The following is a 13,368-nucleotide window of genomic DNA, read 5'->3' as shown; positions in this document are numbered from 1 at the left end:
AGCAGTACTTACATCCTGAGCTGCCATTCGTTGGAACCAGAGTGAAGTTGGAGGCCCAGGGGTTACGCACGATGTCTTGCCAATGAATGGTGTCTGCAAAGCAGAGAAATTTGTTCTGGCCAACATACACCCCTCCATTCAGTATCTCTGTGCAGAAGAACAAGAAAACAACATACTTGTAAGACTTCAGACAGCTGATTCAATCTATTGCTAAATGTGTGTTGGAGAAAGGATATTTAAATGCAAAAAAAAAAATTCTGACTGTAATCTCATTTAATAACCTGAAAACTGGAGGACAAGCAGCTCACAGTATTTGTAAACAGAAACCCTTTATTCACATGCAGAAGAAACCTGATGAAGACTGACACACAGTTGTTTACTTTTTGTTCCAGTGTGATCACGTATGGAACAGTTCTGTATTTTGTGGGTAAAATAACCTTCAACACTTAAATGACTTGAAAAACACAAGCAATCAATCACACTATACTGCATTTCATTAATTTGCAGAAAGGGCTTAAAACTTACAATAAACAACCATGCTGTGATGAGCCCACAGGACACAAGAAGGGGCCAGTCAGCACGAGGTCTGAGGAAAATGTTATATTACATCGTGTGCTGCTGTAATACCATCATCCAAAACACCCAAATACTCCAAGCAACAATCCAAATCTCAAACATCATGATCCAAACCCCTATGGACGTGCCTTGCTGGGAGCTTTGTGTTAGAGATGGGTTTTAAACAGGTAGAAGTTTTGGGGTTCTTCTTAGGTTATGGGGCTTTTGTGTGTTTTGTTGGGGTTTTCGGATTTTCTTTTTATTTTTGTATTTATAGCAGTTTGTTTAGAAACCTGCTCTGTTGCCCTGTCTCTGAAGACTTGATTCATGAAATCTCAACATGAAAATGATCTTACAGATGTTGGCTAACACATCAAGCTTTCCTCTGGATCAAAAACTTTTTTTTTGCCCCCTAAACCCTTGTTCTAATTCACAATTCCTCTACTTAACCTGTCTCTTTTATTTCCAAAGCAGGAGACAATGCCTGTGACTTTGATGAAAGTTAACAGGAACTGTGAGTCTAAAACCTCCAGTGTCAAAGCTTCAGGCCTCAGCAGAGAAATGCTGAAGGTTAGTTACTAATGACACCTTGGAATGACATGAAGTGGTGCTGTAGAGCCAGGAGTGCCACACAGAGACATGAAGAATAATTCCTGACTATGGAATTCCTGATTAAGACAGTCTGAGAACTCTCATCTGCCCCGAAAACCTTTAAAAGCTGTAGTGGGAATGCAAACCTTTACACTCACCACAGAAGGAATGACTGTGTTTTATTTCTTTTTTAAATTTCAGGGTTTACAGGTCACAGCATGTTAATGAAGCAGCCCCCAATCAAGGAATGTATTAAATAAAGGATCATCTGTAAATACATCTTCCCACCATATTAATCAGTATTAGTATTTCTTAGAAACCTCAGGTTTAAAAGCTTGGCTTTTCATTGAAAAGAGGCTTATAAATGAGAACAATGATAATAATCTGCTACAGAAAAACAGTCCAGATTAGAGATATAGCAATGATCTGTCTGTATAATATTCTTATGATCACAGGGGAAAAAAAATAAACATACAGCATCTGTTAACAATTTTGCTCTGGGGAGAAAGAGGGACTTAGAAGAACACCTGAAATCATCATCAGAGATGATTTTTCTGTGTTGCTTCAGCTATACTGAATTACCTAATCCATTATGGCCCAGATTTTGATTAAAAAGAACAGAAAAACAATGAAAAACTGCAAAATCTGCATTTATAGCTTCTTAATCACACACACAATTGTTGGATTAAGTTCATTTTTGTTTTCTTTTTTTACTTAGAGATGGGGTAACTGAGAGGTGTTTTAAAAACCTTTATTCCATTTTCAGTCTCTTGTGAAGGGTGAGATAATACAGATGTTGGAATTCACACCATCACAATCAGAAGCCAACTATTTTCCAATTACAATACATCATAAGCTTTGAAAATTCTCTGCAAGTCCATTTCCCACACACAGTTCTACACAGCTTCTCTGTCAGCTGCACACAGAACAGGCCCAGTTTCTGGGTTTCAAGAGCATCCCCTCATGGCAATACCTATCCAAGTTTCTTTCCTCCTAGGAACTTTGACACATTCTTGTATAGCAGGATCTCAATCTAAACGTAATTCAAATAGTTTTAATTTGTGGAGAAAGATTTTTTTTCAGCATAAAGGTAACCAGGAAGGGCATCATATGCTATACTTCAGGGAAGCCAACACCTTCCACTGTGATTTACTAGAAATAACCACAAAACAAAGCTCAGACTTGCCTCATCACCGAATAGCAAGTGCTTTCTGCTGCTTTTATCCAAAAATGGGATACAGTACCTCCAATTTCCCTGCACTGCACCATTTTTTACCAGTGACAGAATTAATTAATTTCCAGGTTGAGGTGCAAACAAAACTGAGTAATATCCAAGGTGGGTTCTTGTAGATATTAAGCAACACTGAGTCCAACTTTTAGATTCAAACTTGAGGTTTAGTACAAGCTTTAGAGCACTTGTATTTCACTCTTCCTGCTCCCTGGGCCCCAGATTAATTTCCACTCCACCTTCCCAATCCAACCTGCTATCCTCCTTTTCTTTACACCAAGTCCTCTGTGCGTGTAAATCAGCACAGATGAATTGGCTTCACCGACCTCAACTCAAAATGCATTTTGCACTTCTTTGCCCTCTCTTAGCAAGAACAATGCCTGGGAAGAGCTAATAAACTCTGTTACATGTTAAGCAAATGAAGCACAACTGTAATCAATATACAATAGAGCTGCTGTATAATGAACTCATCATCATAAAGTCATCATCTCATTTTAATTTACGGCCCTGAAAGTGAGAGATAAAGTTAAACAATGAACAGGAGGAGAAAGGCAGGTTCTCTGCCTGTGCAGGCAGCAATGGAAGCCAGGCAAAAAGAGGTTTTTTCTCCTGTATGCAACACCTGAGGTGCCTCTGTGCTCAGCTCTTTCCAAGGCTGGAGCAGAAGAGAAAATGCCAAGTCCCTGAGTGAATTTTGTGAACAAAGGAGCCAGTTCCTGCCAAAGAAGCCCCAAACCAGACTGCTCAGAGTGAAACATATTTTAAATACCATTTGGGGGCGAGTATTTTTTGTCTTCCAAAACAATGTTTTGTGACATTGGAAAACTGTTATTGCAAGTATGACCCTGCTAGCAGCAAGTGCCACCCCCTTGGGCTTCCACCCTGCTCAGGGACATGAAGGTGCAAAAGGGGATTTCTAAGCAAAAGACCCAGTAGCTTTTACTAGGAAAAGAGTTCCTAGAAGTGCCAGACAACTTTGGACATCTTTCTGGAAGGTATAACACTTCAGAGTACCACGATCTCCTGGTTTGGCACCAGGGCTGCAGTCTCGTGCCCTGAGCAAAGGAGTACCACCAAGGGCTTCTGCCACTTGATTCTGAATGACAAATCTTATCTTCCTTAATAGAAATACTATACTGGCTTAAAAGCAGTATAATTCTGCAACCAAAGTTACACAAAAATAAATCAGCATGTGTCCTTGCCACTGAATTCTGTCATTATTTTGCTCATTAGTCTCAAATAATTGTGGGGAACTTATATCTGCATATTCTCTTAAATAGTTATTTACTCAAGAATCTGAATCAGAAATGTATTATCTGTTATTATAGCTGCTATTTTCTTGCTTTCATTAGCCTAGTGAAACATTCCCACAGACTTTGGTAACCTACCATATAATACTAACAGGAGAGATGGAAATGTACAGGTCTCTGGCAACCAAAAACCACAAACACTTCACGCTGAAGTGCCAGGAACACAGACAGGTGCACCACACACAGCTCATACTTAGTCTGCCAAGCTCAAAAAGGGGCTCGAGTTTGACTGAAGTCACTAAAAACACATTATCAGCCACCAGAAGCATACAATCACTGCAAAGGGACACTGGCTCTGCAAGGCTGGTATCTACTTAGATCAGAGAGGGAAACCACTTTTCTTCTTCCATCTGTTAAAAGGGCATTTTATTGAGCTGACTTTTTTTTGGTGTACAGTGTAATCCCTCATGGTCTGCTATCCAATCTCTAACATGGGCTAAATTGGCAAAACATGTTCTCATTCTGTAATGGATCCTGGAGTGAAAGTTACTCATGTACGTTTATATACAGTGGGGGTTGTAAACATCCATTTCGCTGTAGAATCTGCTTCTAAAATTGTTACAAAATGGTTATAGAATGGCTATTGCTATTCCAGGTTGCAAATTAAAAGCTCTTCCCTGGTGCTACAAAATCAGCTGGCACTAGGAAGTGGAAGATGGCATGGTGAGAGGGAAAAGAACTAGCTCTGAAGTGGGCAGGCAAAGGGGAGGGTGTTAATTAGGAAAAACTGGGGTAAGCCCACTCTTAACCACTTCAAAGGCAAACCAGAATACATCTTACACCTTTTAAGTTGACTGGCATGAAGGAAGCAGCTGTCTTTTACATTCCATCACATACAGGTATATCCTGCATGTATTATATAACACATGCTGATGACACCTGAATTCCCAAGGTCAGCCTCTCCAGGGCTGAGGCACCTTTGCAGGTTGACAGTGCTGCATCTTTCCCATAAACACCCCAGTGATGGGGATCCCTTCTCCTATTTTACCCCAGATGCTGAATGCATCATCTGAAAACAGCTTAGGCCTGGAAATTTCATGCCAAACCAAGTCTTTTGAGCCCTCAGCACAGTTCATTGCTGATGACCCACTGGGAAAGCACTTCAGGTCCATCATTAATAAGCTCTGTCTTAAAGGGTAATGAGAACTGGGTGCTTCAGGAGACAATAGCTCATCCATCATCAATCAAGATCTGAAGTTTTTATACAGATGATTTAAGAAGAGTTGGACTGTGCAAAATTGAAATGTCACATTTGTATTGGGAGATGGGGGTGTTTGGTAATGAAAATGAGAGTTTTAACCTTCTCCATTTCAGCTCAATGACCATACTCAAAAGCTCATGGATGTGGAATCTATATCCCAAGCAGAAGCCCCAGACAGCCTTCAATCTCAATTATACAATTTCAAGTACAGTTTATTTGGGTCATTAGCTGGAAGTCAGTTTCAAGGCTTGATGGTAACAGCAAGATATTCTTTATTTCTATCAAAAGCAATCAGTGTTATGTGCAGCCAGTGGGTTTGTACTTCCAACTGCTCAATAACTAAGAACACTGGGTTGTAGAACCTGAGCATAATATTTATTTTTTACTTACTGCAGCACCTGAACATAAATCTTCTAATCCTAGCCCCCTGTTTTGCTGCTTAAATAAAAATGGATTTTGATTTGATTATCTTTCACTGAGTTGGACCTGGGGTACCCTTCTCACCACTGAGGCGTGTGAAGACAGGCTCACAAGATTCTTGCAACCATTTAGCTACTTTATTACAGGACAACAGGCTCTGGGCCACTCTTTTGTAGCCATCTCCCCAAAGGGAATACCTGTTTCATGAACAGGTTCAGCCAGAAAAGACATTTGTACTTGATTTATTCCTCTGTGCATGCCTCAAATTCTTCCTTCTCATGGCCTTATTAAAATAAGACACCAAATCATTTACCTGGTGTCCTGGTTTTGGCTGGTTAACTCTGTAAAAGGAAAAAAAAAACACTGCAAAACACCCAGCCCTTTGGGATGAACACCCCAGAGTTACAAGATGTGTTCCATGATCACATTTTTTTTTGGGAAGTGCCTGTGTGTGTGTGTGTACAGGTCTGTGTCAGGCTGCTGGACACCATTTCACCTTGTGGGCACAAGGTGTGTCAGACACATGGCCCCCAAGGGTTCTGTGCAGGGACAAAGTGATCCCAAATACTGCAGAAGAGAGTAGCAACAGCTCAATCCAACAAGTAACACAAAACCTCTACACCCACCCAAAAGGGAAGACAACATTTTGGTGTGAACTCAGTTTAAGATGTGCTTCTGCTCATCAGAAACAGACCTGAAGTGTAATTTTTTATTTTTTTTTTGTACTCAATACACTTGGCTTGTGCTACAGGAAATGGTCTGTGTCCCTAATCCTGCTAGATTCACTGCTCTTAGTGCTTTCTGCCTTTACTTCCAGTGACCACAGCAGCTTCTGCCTCCTTGGATCTTCATTCCCTGAAGTACCCAGGCCCAGGTTCACATCTAAATCATTCCCCTCCCCTCCACCCTGGAGGAGGTTTTCTGCTCTGTAATAATTACTCTGCTTTGAGGAGGGACTTCAAATCAATGTTATTTTTGTTGACCACTCCCCTGCCATCAGCATTAGGTGTCCCTGATGTTAAATAACCAGTCAGACACTGTCTGACCAGCCCCAGCTCTGCCATTTCCTCTGCAGATGGTAACTGCAGGAGCAGCACTACCTGTTTACAGCTTTATCCACCTCATTCTTTTCACTTCATGAGCTTTTCAAAAGCTGCTTGACCCTGTTGACTTTGCAGGAGGAGCTTTCCTGTAATATACTGGCTCTGTTACAGGGATATTAATTTTCAGGATGAGATGCTAATTGCCTCACTTTGTCCAGTCAAATTCTGAACCTGGTGTTAGAAGCCAAGTGCCTTGAGTTACTGTTTACTCAATATAATTCATGGGCTTGACAGGTAGATTAACAGATTTAAACCTAACAACTGGAACAATCCAAGGGGCTTCCTGTGGTTTGCTCCAAGTCAGGGAAGAGACAGAACAAGCCTGAAGAAGAGAGGATTGGGAAGGGGGGGACCTCTAATTGCAGCCTGCAGGAAGCCTAGAGGGGAACACAGACTCTTCTCAGAAGTGCCCAAGGACAAGAGGCAACAGGCACCAGCTGCAACATGGGAACACTGATTAGAACTGAGAAAATATTGCTCCCAGCTAGAGAGTGCTTAAGCACCAGTTCTCTGATCAGTCTGCTCCTGTGCTATCTCTAGAGATTCTCATAAACAATGAACAACCCGATTCTTGTCTATAGTTACCTTGCTCTTAGCAGAAGATTGGACCAGATGACCTCCAGATATTACTTCCAACCCAAGTTATTTTGTCCTTCTACAGATATTAATCATCTACTACCACAGTACTCACAACACTCCATTAGCAATCCATTCTCTCAATTTTTATGAAAGCATACTTCATTTTAAACTTTTACCTACTGCTAAGCATTTGGTGATACAAAACACCCACCCGGAAACTGATGTATATTTAAAAGCACATCATGTCCATGTATAAAGAAATGCTCCAGTATTTGAAAGACAGAACCTGTGTCACTGCCACTGTCCCCCACTACATGCAAAGGGGCCATGTGGACTAAGATAAAGGACAAAACTACTGCCCTTCAATCTTCTGATTTTTGGCGAGCAAAAAGAAAATTGCATTTATTTAAGTCACTGGAGAGAATCAGTGATGAGTTTCAAATTACCGTCTAGAGAGAGAGTGACACATGGCTGGCTCACCCCAGAAGACACTACAGTGCTCAGTAAGAGCAGCAACATTCCAACAGCCAGGAATGAGCACTCATCTCCTTCACAGCAGCTGTGACTTCATCCTCAGGTATCCCAGCCTTCACTGATGGGGATACCCAAGTCCCAGTTACAGGAGCACCCTCATGAAGAGGTGAGCTGGGTCTGCAGGGTACTGCTGTGTGCCTCTTCTGATGGCACACCACTCCTGGGCAGTGCTTTCCTTCCAGCTGTTCCAAAAAACACACCTCTGTGTGTGGATTTCAGCCAGGACACCCAGCTGTAGACATCCGAGTATTCAAACATCATTAAAACCTTCTGAATCCAAACCAAATCATCTTTCCTCTACCCTGAAGAGGTGGCAATGTGCTGTGCACTGGGTACACCAACAGGACAAAGTCTCCTTGGTATCCCAGCAGGTTCCAGAAAGCCTGGAGGCTCTGACAGACACCCAGCACTGGATTTATTTCTGCTGTCAGGTTATCTTTAACAGTGAGCATCCTACAGGACACACTCTGGTGTAATGACCCACGGCAGCTGTATCAGCGCTTGCCTTGCCTGTGTCTTTCACAACACAACCCTTGTTTTCTGCATCAGGCACCCTCCAAATTTGTTCAGTGAAGGCTGAACAGACCTCAGTGTCACTTTGTGTGCCCTCTTGAAATGCCCTACAGCATCACATTGATCAGCTGACACACAACCAAACCACCTTTCCCAACTCACCACAGTTGTTTCACATTCATTTTTCCTCATAATTCCTCCAGAGCTTTTGCTGTGATTTGAATGTTTCTCCAGGTAAGTGGCCCTATGTTGTCATCATTACAAAAGGTTCCATACTATTATCTCCTTATCACGACATTCATTTTTCCTCATAATTCCTCCAGAGCTTTTGCTGTGATTTGAATGTTTCTCCAGGTAAGTGACCCTATGTTGTCATCATTACAAAGGCTCCATACGGTTATCTCCTTATCACCAAAGTTTCATACCTTCCTGGTGTTTTCTCTTCAGAACACTGATTCTTTCCTCTTCACAAAGTAGCCAATGACTCCAGTTCCTTTCTCAACCAGCCAACCCACTCTTTTATGGCACTCTTCTTCTCATTGTCACAGCTGTGGCCCATTTAAGCCAGGGCTACTCCTAATCTTTGGTAATTGACCCAGCTGCAACTTCTTAGGGTGAGATTACTTTCTGCACTATCTTTATTTTCTTATATTCTGTCCCCCCATAGCCCTACAACAAGGCGAGTTGCTACCAGCAGTCCAGAGCTTCCTAGTGCCTCCAGGGCTTCTCCACCAGCTGCAGATTCCCCCACAAACTCCTCAGTGAGCCACCAGTCCAGGTGTCCAGGGGGTGAAGAGACTGCAGATGCATTCTTCAACCATCCTCCTTCACGTCTGACTGCTCAGAGTTCTGGTGTAAGACACACCCTCTGCTCCAACAGGGACTCACTTCACCTCCTTCTTTCCCTAACGTCAAAGGCAGGCAGACAACATTCAAGAGAATCTGAAGAAATATGGGGAAGCAGTGGAGAGTCCTACTCCAGGGCAGAAAAAGAGGAAACTGATGCTTGGGTCTATGTAATAAATAGGAGGTTCATTGAGGCAAACAGAACCCATAAAGAAACCACCTCTCCACTGAACACCACCTTACATGTCACATCATCTCTGTGGGCCAAATTTGAGAAATAACACTGAGGGAACTTCCTTTTATTTTTTCCCCCTGAAGTTTTCACCAAGTTCTCTCTTCACAGGATAGTAATCTCATTTCTTCAGCCAGGATGAGGCTGCATTCTTCAACTGATTCACTTTTGTATTGCCAAGACAGACCCAAGCATTTAAAAGCCTCTCCTTGCCAGCACATTTGCTATATAATATTTTGATCAGATGATCAAGTCATGTTTCATGTATGCCAGTGGCAGCTCTCAGTCTATCCCTTCCATCAGCTGAGATATGTGAGACTGCCACATCCCTTTTCTCCTGGCATCAGCTCTGTCTATGAGAGTGAAGGTTGCATGGCAGTTTGGCAGTGCTGCTGCATCCAGGCCAGCTTTGCACATGGAAGTCAAGCAGCAGTAGGAACAGAAACCTGAGCAGGGTCAGGGGCATCTGAATGCAGCAGGGCTTCCCTGCAGCACCCCCAAGAGCTTCAGCTCTGGCATTATCTGGTGGTGTGTTCTCCAACTCTTTTCTGACAAACAAGCAGGCTGCTTTCTATCCCAAGCACATCTGGCACTCAGGCCTTAAACTTGGCAAGCAGACTGATGGCCTTCTGTCTTGGAGTGCAAGTGCCTCAAGTACATCCTGATTGGCATCAACAGGCAGAAATTCCTTCTTTCTTTGAAAAAAAATAGTCAAGATCTGCATGTAGTGGTACTTTCCTCCATGTTCTGAAAGGCTGTAAAAAATTACTGGCTCCATAGAGCCCTTCTCTTTCAAAACTGTCATAATGTGGCTGGGAATAATCCTGGAAGGGTGCCCAGACCCACGTCCAGCTGCATCCTGAATTTCAGTACAAGTATTTGCATACAGGCTAGTAATTGGCATGCAGCTGGTTTTATGCCAGCTCCAGCAATTGCATAACCCAACTAATCTTTTCTCTGGGCTCAAAAGAGGAGTCTGTGTCTGCTGAGCTTAAAATTTCTGGATGGGATCTGTTCAAGTATGCTCTCACATTTCTATGCCATGCTGTTAACCTCTCCTGAGATACAGTGCAGACTCTTGAAAGAGGAATTTTAATTGAAATTTGTCTGAGGTAGGAGGTGCCTCTGCCTTTCCCTGGCTCTCCTGTGCTGAAACTAGGCAAATGACATGAAAATCCTCCTCCTGCACAGGGGACTGTGGAGGGACTCCTGGCTCCTACAATCTGTAAGACCTTAGAGTGCACTTGCCCTCCCAGTGCTGTGGCTGGGGACAGCCAGATAACCAAAAGAAGGTCTGTAAAGTGAGGAACATGCATGTTAATCCAGTAATCAGTAAGGCCTTCTTTGTAAATTCACAGGTTTGAGGAGGTCTGAGCCTCTACTATCCCAACTCCTATTTTTTTCCCCCTTTAACTGCCATAATTGCTAAGAGGTCACTGTCAGCCCTGCTCCTTGCTTTTGAAGGCACATTTCAATCAGGTTTCAGATCTGATGGGGTGTCAGGGAGCCTGTCTATGTGGCTGAGCCACAGACCCTAACAGAGATAACATGTTCCTGCTAACAGTTCTCCATCCCCAAAACTCACATGCTTTCTGTGATGATCACATTTGACCAATTTTTTTGACCTTATTATGGCTGTTTGCTGTGCACCTGTCATAAGATAATAGTGAAACAGTGGAAACCAATACAATGTGGCTGCTATGTAAAATAATCCAGCACTCAGGCTAACTTTCTTTAAACTATGTGCTGGTTTTGCTCAGTCTGGTTTTTGGTAGCAGGGGAGCCACAGAGGTGGTTTCTGTGAGAAATTGCTGGAAGCTTCCACCATGTCTCACAGAGTCAATCCCTGATGGCTCCAGAGATGGACCTGCTGCTGGCCAAAACTGGGCCAGTTAGAGAGGTTGGTAACACCTCTGTGATAACATACTTAAGAAGAAAATCAAAACAAAGTGGGCACAGTTTTCCTTCTAGCCAGAGAAGAGGAGGAGGTGAGAACAGGTGAGGGAAACCACCTGGAGACACCAAGGGCAGTGCAGAAGGAGGGGCAGGAGGTGCTCCAGGGGCCAGAGCTGAGATTGCTCTGCAGGCTGTGGTGAGACCAGGGTGGAGCAGCTGGGTCCCTGCAGCCCCAGGGGATGCAGAGATCCATGCACGGACCCTAACAGGGGAAGGACTCCTCCCCAGAGCAGCAGCAGAAAACCTCAGGTGACAAACTGACCACAACTCTCATGCCCTGTCTCCCTGAGCTGTCCCACCACAGGTTGGAAGGAGGGAGGAGCTGGGGGGAAAAAGATGTTTTAAGGGCTTATTTTACTTCTCATTATCATACTCTGACTCTGTTAGTAGTAAGTTCACCTTGTACCTTCTAAGTTAAGCCTGTTCTGCCCTTGGAGTGTTTTTTTTTCCCAGTCCTTATCTCAACTCATGAAGCTTTTCTTAATATTGTTTTTCCTCTCTTCTGCCCAGATGTGGTAGGGGAGTGTGAGTGAGTGACTTTCATGAGTGCCTAGTATTTGGCTAGCATCAAATCATGACAAACTGTTAACCTTGAACCAGATACTTGGGTGAGGAAAATAAGCACATGGGAATTCATGCCAGAATAACCACTTTGGATACAGGGAGCTAAAGCAGTGGGTGACAAAGTGCTAAACACAAGAGATAGTTCAGGGTGAGTGCATTCCCTGTTTTAAGACCACCATCACTCTCCTCGAGTGTCCCCTAGGTCTTCCAGCTGCTCTTAAATACGAGCCCTTCTCAACCTCCACCAATCCTAATTTTAACAACACCTCACCCTCCATTCTGGCTTTTAAAAGCAACAATAAAAACCTATCACAGCACATGTCACAGCTGAGACAGCCACAGAGTATCACCAGACAATTTCAGAAGGCTTTAAGCATTTGCCCATACACAGCAACACCTCACCCCTTCAGAAGGCTTCAGGCACCTGCCCATACACAGTAACACCAGGGCACCTCAGAAGGCTGCAAGCACCTGCCCTTCTTGTTCTTCAGCCCAGCCTTTTATCCCCTCACGCTGATGCCCTGCCCCTGTGTGCCCTCTGCTCCCTTTGGTGGTTGGGCAGTGCCCCTGGGCGCTCCATGGCTCCTTACCTTCAATGTCATTCACCTGTCCTGCACAGCTGTGCCCACTGGGGATGGGGCTGGGCCCCACCCCCAATCACCACAAACTGTGTGCCCACAAAAACCCTTCTTTTTTTCCTTCCATCACTATTTTGATGGTTACAAACATTCTGCCAAGACACCCCTTTCTTCCCCCAGCAGAGGAACTGCAGTGAACCCAAAGCGCTCTCAGTGATGCTGCAGTAGATCAGGAGAGGTGCTGTGGCCTGTTGTGACCCAGAAGTAAAACTGCAGTGAGATCTATGTCTCCACTGACAGGACATACTCAGCTACCAGTAGTGGCATTTTCTGACCCGTTCCTGTTCTGTATCCAGGAGTGTGGGTTGCCTTCCTGGTCACATTTGATAGCAGAATATATATTCTTCCTGGCAAAAGGATCAGTTTTCTTCCAGTGTTTTACTGCAGTTAAACCAGCCCAAACAGTCTCTCTTTGCAGGCAGCAAATGTGTGGTTTGTCCTTGTCTACACTCCTGCTAAACTGCAGCTGGCACTGATTGATGGTGTTTGTTTCAGTGAGATCATTTTTAATAATGTAGACAACAGGAGGGAAGATCAAGAGCCCTGACCCACCAATTCTGCTGTACTAACTGCTATCCTTAGCAATAAGAACAAATCTTGGTAATTTTTTTGCCGAAGGCCTTCCCAAATCACCCCACACAGGAGAGGGGGAGCAGTGGAACAGCCCATGGGGTGTGAGCAGAGCTGCTGAGGGGGGAGCCAAAGCAACTCCTCTCCCAGCCTCAGGGCTTAGCTAAGTCAGATTCAAGCCTGAATCTCTTCCCCTGCGCTGCCCAAGGTTATCTTTGTGGTTTCTCTTACCACAGCCTTTAAGATCACAAATTATAAACAAATAAATAATTCTACAAGATCTCCTGAATGGTAATTTCATTCTTAGTCCATAGAGCACCATGCCCAGAACTTAAAAAATATTGTTAAAGGGATGGGAATATTCATCCAATCCAGTACAGGGAGGGAGGGTGTTCCTGGAATTATTGTAACTCTTTATTTGTCTTTAATAACCTGCCTTTCTCTTGAGCTTCAGGTGTCCTTGTTCAAATTGCACAGGCAGTGTAAGGCTGCAGAAGTTATAAACCTTGCTATGCCTGGTCTTCAAAG

At 43.6% G+C, this 13,368-nt stretch overlaps 1 protein-coding gene across 2 annotated transcripts in view; it reads right to left on the bottom strand.

The window, feature by feature from the left end:
- The window catches only part of ERBB4 (erb-b2 receptor tyrosine kinase 4), a 483,644-nt gene that overhangs the window by 190,664 nt on the left and 279,612 nt on the right, over positions 1-13,368 (bottom strand). For both annotated transcript variants that reach the window (XM_039728642.1, XM_039728643.1), the window contains exon 4: positions 13-147. In XM_039728642.1, coding sequence (XP_039584576.1) covers positions 13-147 — 135 coding nt within the window. The remainder of the gene's footprint in view (positions 1-12; positions 148-13,368) is intronic.

This window comes from Passer montanus, unplaced genomic scaffold, assembly GCF_014805655.1.
Source record: "Passer montanus isolate IOZ18808 unplaced genomic scaffold, ASM1480565v1 scaffold66, whole genome shotgun sequence".
Lineage (NCBI taxonomy): Eukaryota > Metazoa > Chordata > Aves > Passeriformes > Passeridae > Passer > Passer montanus.
Note: the sequence above shows the minus strand (reverse complement) of the source record. Positions and strands in the feature narration are given on the sequence as shown.